General features: G+C 45.5%; 2 protein-coding genes across 2 annotated transcripts; one reads left to right on the top strand and one right to left on the bottom strand.

Moving 5' to 3' along the window:
• The first annotated feature begins 947 nt into the window (after positions 1-947).
• Positions 948-2,201, top strand: mettl21cb (methyltransferase 21C, AARS1 lysine b). The gene is made up of 3 exons (XM_074695530.1): positions 948-1,094; positions 1,182-1,299; positions 1,804-2,201. Exons 1-3 carry the CDS (start codon positions 948-950, stop codon positions 2,199-2,201), a joined length of 663 nt encoding a protein of 220 aa, XP_074551631.1.
• Positions 2,202-2,809: 608 nt separating this feature from the next.
• On the bottom strand, positions 2,810-6,036 carry LOC141808265 (rhodopsin kinase GRK1-like). Its single transcript, XM_074694779.1, has 7 exons — positions 5,338-6,036; positions 4,715-4,842; positions 4,431-4,588; positions 4,275-4,358; positions 4,071-4,195; positions 3,797-3,998; positions 2,810-3,683 (listed from the first exon to the last, which is right to left on the bottom strand). The coding sequence occupies exons 1-7, from the start codon at positions 6,034-6,036 to the stop codon at positions 3,394-3,396; spliced, it is 1,686 nt and encodes a 561-aa protein (XP_074550880.1). The 3' UTR covers positions 2,810-3,393.
• Between the last annotated feature and the right edge of the window lie 493 nt (positions 6,037-6,529).

The following is a 6,529-nucleotide window of genomic DNA, read 5'->3' as shown; positions in this document are numbered from 1 at the left end:
AGGAGTGTAGACCTGGATGAGGGACTCCTGGTAGGCAGGAGCTGTTCTTGTCACTGTATTGTGAGCTAGAAGAAGAGCTTTGAATTTGATTCATGCTGCTACTGGAAGTCAGTGAAGAGAGATTAACAACGGGGTGACATGTGCTGTTTTGGGCTGGTTAAAGACCCAACATGCTGCTGCATTCTGGATCATCTGCTGGTCACCAATCTGACACCGAGATTTCTGGCAGAGTTTGTGGGCACAAGTTGATTAGATTCAAGCAGGAGACTGATCTGTGGTTAAACTGAGGGACACGCTGGAAAGGCAGTGAGCTGTTTAGGTGCTGGGAGGGGTCAAACATCATAAATGTGCTCCCCTGCCTCATTTAGAGGTGTGTCACTGATGATGAGACGTCTGTGACCACGAGAACACAGCGCAGAGACCTGCTGAACAAACTAGAGGAGGGGTGGAAACTACAGATATCTACAGGTAGGACCATAACATGTTTTTAACTCTTTATTGGAGGAAAAACTGACCATCAACTCCACATCCTTTGTAAAATCAAATGTGATCAAATATTGGATGCGGAACCATCTGAGTGTGATGTTAACCTCTTGCAAACAGCCTCTCCCTGCCTCACTGTGTGCAGCATGCTGAGACAGGGCTTTGAGCAGCTGTGACTCTGGCCTCCAGACTGAAGCTCAGCGGCAGCCAAACAGACAAGCAGACTAAAACTGGTCCATTCTTTCCAACTTTTACTGAGCTTAGAGTAAGCCACAAACACACAAATCATAAAACAAGCTCACTAAATATAAAACACAATCCTTTTGACCTTTTGCCTTCACGGCATGCAGAGATTGTCAAGAAGAGAGATCGACTGTGAGTCATCAGAGGAGGGAGGTTTAAAGTTTAAGACTGAGTAGTTTGCCTCTTTATTTCACACTCTCATTTACTCATAACACACAGTGATGGCGGGAGAGGCTCTGCACAGGGGGAACATCTGGGAGTCCAGTGTGCACCACACGGCTCTGGGGAAGGAGTCTTTTCACTTTGCAGGTCATGACATCATCATCCGAGAGTCCATGGATACCTTTGGAGCTCTGACCTGGCCTGGGGTATGTCCCACTCCCATGTGTGGAGCTGAAAACACTCTGAATCAGGTTAAAGGACAGGAATGAGCTCATGTTTGTCATATTCTGCAGGCGATTTCTTTGTGCCAGTTTCTGGAGAATAACCAGCAGCAAGTGAACCTGAAGGACAAAGCTGTGCTGGAGATTGGAGCTGGGACTGGTTTGCTCTCGGTAGTGGCCAGTCTGCTCGGTATGTGCAGTAAAATCTTCATCTCACAACCTACATTTCTGAGTTATCGTACAACTTACAAAAATTTTTAACAACTTGAGCACGCAGTAGCTGTTTGTTGTAGCTCGCTGTGTCATGTTGTGCCTCTGGCTGAGTTGAAGAGAGGTCATGGAGGATTCATTTCCTTGCACGTATGAGAACACTCTGCTAGTCTTTGGTACAAACTGTGCGTCTCGGTCTATCAATGGATCTCAGAGGACTATGAGAAGGTCACAAACACTTGGGTTCATTGTCTGAGGAGCAGGACTTGCCACCCACATGAGCATTTTTGCATTACAAGTAGACGAGACGCTGTAGAGACGTATATCTTCAACTTTGACGCCATGCTGACCGTTAGTATTGGATGACTGAAACTGCTGTTATCGATTAAAGCCTCTCTTCAGTGTATAAGAGTCTTTCTCTGAGGGACAGAATGTATAAAACCTGTTTTCATGTCCTTCCCTACATTTCTGCTTTCCTCCTCAGGTGCCTGTGTCACAGCCACAGACCTCCCCGTCATCTTACCCAACCTGACCTTTAACCTCCAGCGAAACACCAAAGGTCGGTCCCGCTACACCCCTCAGGTAGCTGAACTCACCTGGGGCAAGAATTTGGAGCAGGACTTCCCCCACACCACCTACCAATTGGACTACATGTTGGCGGCTGACGTCGTCTACCCTCACGAATGCGTAGAAGAACTGCTGCAAACCATGCGTCACTTTTGCAGACCGGGAAGTCGAACAACGCTGCTGTGGGCCAACAAGATCCGGTTCCAGTCGGACTTAAGGTTCATAGAGAGCTTTAAGAGCAGTTTTAAGGCCTCTCTGCTCGCAGAGATCCCTCAGCAGGGGATACAGATCTACGCAGCCACAGCCAAAGAGTGACGAGGAGATCCTCAAAGGACTCATGGGATTTCAATCACTGAAGACAAAATCCTGGTTCTAAATTGTATATAAAAGGTTATCACGTTAGAAACAGAAAAAATAAGTCTCTCCAATATCGGTTTTCATTTGTCAGTATGTATTCGTAAAGTTTCTCTTTTTTCACTTGTGCTTTAACATCTTTGTTTTGAAAATAAATTAATTTGCCTCAGAAGTCTCCAAATTTATATTTGCCACATTATATGTTCTGTAATACTGTATACATGGATATAAAGTAACAATGCTGGATGCTTTGACTGAATGTGTGCAGGTTTCAAACCGCTACAGGTCTTCAGATGGCTGGCCAATCAGAGGGAAGGGGGTTTGTGGAGCTGGGAGCCTTAAAGAGACAGCAGCTCAGACACAGGCCTGAATAAAGGTTTTCTAAAACACCAGTGTGAGGAAAATAGTAATTTTTCATGTAAAAGAATCTGCCAGTGGGGTAAGAAAATACGAACTTGTTTAGTTTATTGAATTTTAACATTCTTATTCGTGACACTTGACAAGCATTTTTCTACTCTTTACAAGCAACTCAAGCTTCATTTATGTCTTTTCGTATCTTCAAATGAGACATTTTTCTGGACTTGTCAGGTCAATGTGGCTCATATTAAGTTCTAACAAGACAGTTTTTACCAAAAATAAAAAACACAAACATTTATGTAGATTTAAGTTTTTGCAGGGTGTGACTCAGTTTACTTTTGAGGTTTTTTTTCTGGCACACCATTTCTGACCAAAACACATTTTTTGATGAGAAGTCAATGCTAGTCATCTGGTCACTTCCTGCACCAGCCACTCTGACACAAAAAACATGAAATCTTCTGAAACCATAATAATGTCATTCTGGTGTTGGATTGTTGGTACACACAAGCTCCAACAGTTGGGATAAAATACAGATAAACACACCTCCTATTAAATGACAAACACTCCACACATGTTCAACATGTGATCGTCACTTAGCACCATGAAGCTAAAACCACTACCTTTAAACTAGAAGCACAACGTATCTGAACAAAGAAAGAAACAAAGCCATGAAAAGAGGAAGATAAAAGGATGAAGAGAGATGAGGTCCACCCCTTGATGAGGATTCTTGTCCTGAGGATTGTGTTATAGTCTGTACATGATGTGTGTGGTTTATTTTCCAAATGTTTCAGGAAGTCTAAGACGTACAACAGGTCGATGACTTTGGCTGCTCGAGTATCGACTCCCTGCGGAGGTCGTTGGGAATAGATCCCTCAGGACCCCAAACATTGAGCTCTCCATAAATGCCCATTTCAATCATCTCCTCCTGCCAGGGGATCGGGATGTTACCGGAAGAGAACTCATCAAAAACAGTCTTATCAGAGTCCTCCAGAGTTACGCCCTTCACAGAGGAGAACGCTCCAACGTCATCCAGACTTTTGGCATACACCACTTTGGGGTCAGGAACAAACGGGGGAGGCAGAATACCTGAGGAGGTGAGACGTGGAAATTAAATCTAACAGGTTATCATGATCAGTACTCAGGCCAATGTTCAAGTTAAACAACCACAAACCAGATCAGAAACAATGAACGGATGGTACCTGCGTTCAGTTTCCTCCAGTTGATGTCGCTGAAAAACGGGTGAGCTCTGATCTCATCGCAGCAGTCGTTCTTGAAACCCATCCTCTGAGCAACCTCTCGGGCCATCAGACCCTCACACAAAGACTTGGCGTGCTCGCTGAAGGTGTCTGGATAGATCACCTGCCGCGTCAGCATTCGCTCCTTCATCTCCTCACGTTCCACCTGAAAGGAGGATGAAAATTCTGATTCCCTTCATCACACTTAGACCATAGGCTTGTGCTGAAGTTGTTTTACCTTTTCCCCTCTATTCCTGAACGGGTTCTTAGCGGCCATGAACTCAAACAGAGTCACTCCCAGAGTGAAGTAGTCCACTGAGGAGTCATATTTCTCTCCTTTGAGCATCTCTGGAGCCATGTATCCTGCAAGTACCAGAGTCAGACGATATTAACACATCTAATCAGCTACGTAAATCGTTTGGTAGATGTACACCAAGCCAACCTGGTGTCCCAGCGTATCCTTTCGTCATTGTTTTTCCTTCCTTGAGCTCCACAGCAAGGCCCAGGTCAGATATCCGCACATTACCTGATCAGCAAACAAAAGTTACCTTCACCTGCTTCTTTGCAAATAACTTTATCAGCGTTCAGAGAGTCTCACCGTCATTATCCAGCAGCACGTTTTCAGGTTTGAGATCTCTGTAGATGATCCTCTTCTGGTGGAGGTGCTCCAGGCCCTGGATGATCTGGGCGATGTAGAAACAGGCTCTGGGCTCATCAAAGCCAGGGTTGTTCTCATCCACCAGGTAGATGTGGTACCTGCAGGGAGTAGAGGACAGGTTAAGTCCTCACAGGGCCTCGTAGCACCACAAAAACCAGCAGCAAAGAGATGAAGAAGAGATTCTCTTTGTGTTTGTTTCTGTGCTTGGAGAATGTGACAGTTACTTGAGATCTCCTCCGTTCATGATCGTCATGACCAGACAAAGCTCTTCTTTTGTCTGGAAAGCGTACGCCAGTGACACAATGAAGGGACTGTGAACCTTCTCAAGAATCCTCTTCTCCACCATTGCCCCCTACAGGAGGAATTAAGAAAGAAGAGCTTGGGGGAAAAAACATACTTCAAGAGGACAAAAGAAGTAAAACTTCGAGACATTTTTATGCTGATGCACATGCATGACCTCAGGAAACTCAAGGGCGAGATGTAGCTGTGCCAAGACGCTCTATTCAGCAGAGCTTTTCACTAAAGCTCCCTGTAATCACTCTATCCCTGTCTCAGTGTTTAATACTGCAGGATAAAGCCAAATGAGACAGAGGCAGGGACAAAGATGATTAGCACCATCACAGGCCAGGGACATGAAGCCTGCAGAATACCTTTATTAATCACGTAGAGCATGCACATCATCTCAGAGCGCTCTGCGATTCTCTGAAACCTCATGCATGGAAATGTGACAACACCAAACTTGATCATTAGCCAAAAGCCCAAGAAGAGCACAGCAACAGAAGTGTTTCAATCATCTTTGACAGAGTTTCCAAGCCTACAACATTTATACTGACGGATGCTCTCTCACCTCGTATCCTTTCCTCTTCTTCAGCCTCTTTTTGTTGAGCTTTTTACAAGCGTACAGTTTTCCCGTAGCCTTCATCTGACATGCAGAAACCTCTCCAAACCCACCTTTCCCTAGCACACGGAAGTCTTGGAACCAGTCTGCATCCATCGGCTGCATTTCCAGCCACTTCCACTGCAGGAACCTCTTCAGATGCAAACTCTCCAAGAAGAAAACAAAGGGGGCTTCCCGTAGAAAGGTCAAAGTCATGGTTAAAGCTACAGAAAACAGGTCATCTCCTGCAGCGTCCTGGCTGTCCTTCACTTTAGAGATGACCTCCTCAGAGAGGAAGGGGCAGAAGTGTTTGGCAGAGGGATCCAGGTATCTTTGGATGATCTTTGAGGCCTTCTTGGCCCGATCAGAATCCTCTGAGAGGTCATAGTCCTCGATGTCTCTCCACAAACGACAAGCCCCATTGTACTCTTTATTTGCATCCAAGAACTCTCGAAAGAGGCGTTTGCCGATTGGTTGAGCCACACAGACGGAGTCAAAGGACAGATCCAGAGTCTCCACCAGGCCCTCACACACAGTGATGTGGGGCAGTTTGAGGCGAGAATGGTACTTCTTATCCCGAGCTGCTCCTGGATTAGAGCCATCGATGCTCCCTCGAGCATTGATGTAAGCAGAGTTTGCAACCACCGTGGTCAGTCCTCCGATATCCATGAAGGCAGGCAGCTGTTAGGCGACGCAGAGAGAGGGCATTGCAGAGGAAGAGGAAGAAGAGCCAAGGTTAATCCTGAGCACTAACTTTCATCAATGAGGATGTGAGAGGTGAGGGAACAGGAGACAGAGAGGAGAACTCCAGACTGGTGTCAAAGCCAGATCCCAGGACACTTTGAGCCCTGTACCACCCTCACACACACACACCTGAGTCAACACCTTTCCATAATCCATTAACACCCTAATGCCCCAGACAAAGTGTGCAGCACAGGCTGAGAGGGAACAACAAGGGTTACTGAGGCCAGTTGTATGCTGGAACGTGAGGACGATGTACCTCTAGTATTTTTTTTTTTTTGTCTTGAACTTTTTGTTACAACATAAATCTACTGAAACAAACTTTCAGTCGGTAACAGTTTTGACGAACTGTCGACAAAACAGTCATGGATTGATGGATTGATGGAAGATCTTTGTCATAGAAAATACAAGCGTCTGCAGA

This window comes from Halichoeres trimaculatus, unplaced genomic scaffold (genome assembly GCF_033239565.1).
Source record: "Halichoeres trimaculatus isolate MK-OKI-2021-1 unplaced genomic scaffold, fHalTri1.1 fHalTri1_scaffold_19, whole genome shotgun sequence".
Classification (NCBI taxonomy): domain Eukaryota; kingdom Metazoa; phylum Chordata; class Actinopteri; order Labriformes; family Labridae; genus Halichoeres; species Halichoeres trimaculatus.
Note: the sequence above shows the minus strand (reverse complement) of the source record. Positions and strands in the feature narration are given on the sequence as shown.

Coding starts and splice junctions, on each gene's coding strand:
- LOC141808265 (XM_074694779.1), bottom strand. CDS start 6,036: ATGGATATCGGAGGACTGACCACGGTGGTTGCAAACTCTGCTTACATC. Junction 4,843..5,337: donor AGAAGAGGAAAGGATACGAG/GTGAGAGAGCAT, acceptor TTCCTCCTGTAG/GGGGCAATGGTGGAGAAGAG. Junction 4,589..4,714: donor ATGAACGGAGGAGATCTCAA/GTAACTGTCACA, acceptor TACTCCCTGCAG/GTACCACATCTACCTGGTGG.
- mettl21cb (XM_074695530.1), top strand. CDS start 948: ATGGCGGGAGAGGCTCTGCACAGGGGGAACATCTGGGAGTCCAGTGTG. Junction 1,095..1,181: donor GAGCTCTGACCTGGCCTGGG/GTATGTCCCACT, acceptor CATATTCTGCAG/GCGATTTCTTTGTGCCAGTT. Junction 1,300..1,803: donor GGTAGTGGCCAGTCTGCTCG/GTATGTGCAGTA, acceptor TTTCCTCCTCAG/GTGCCTGTGTCACAGCCACA.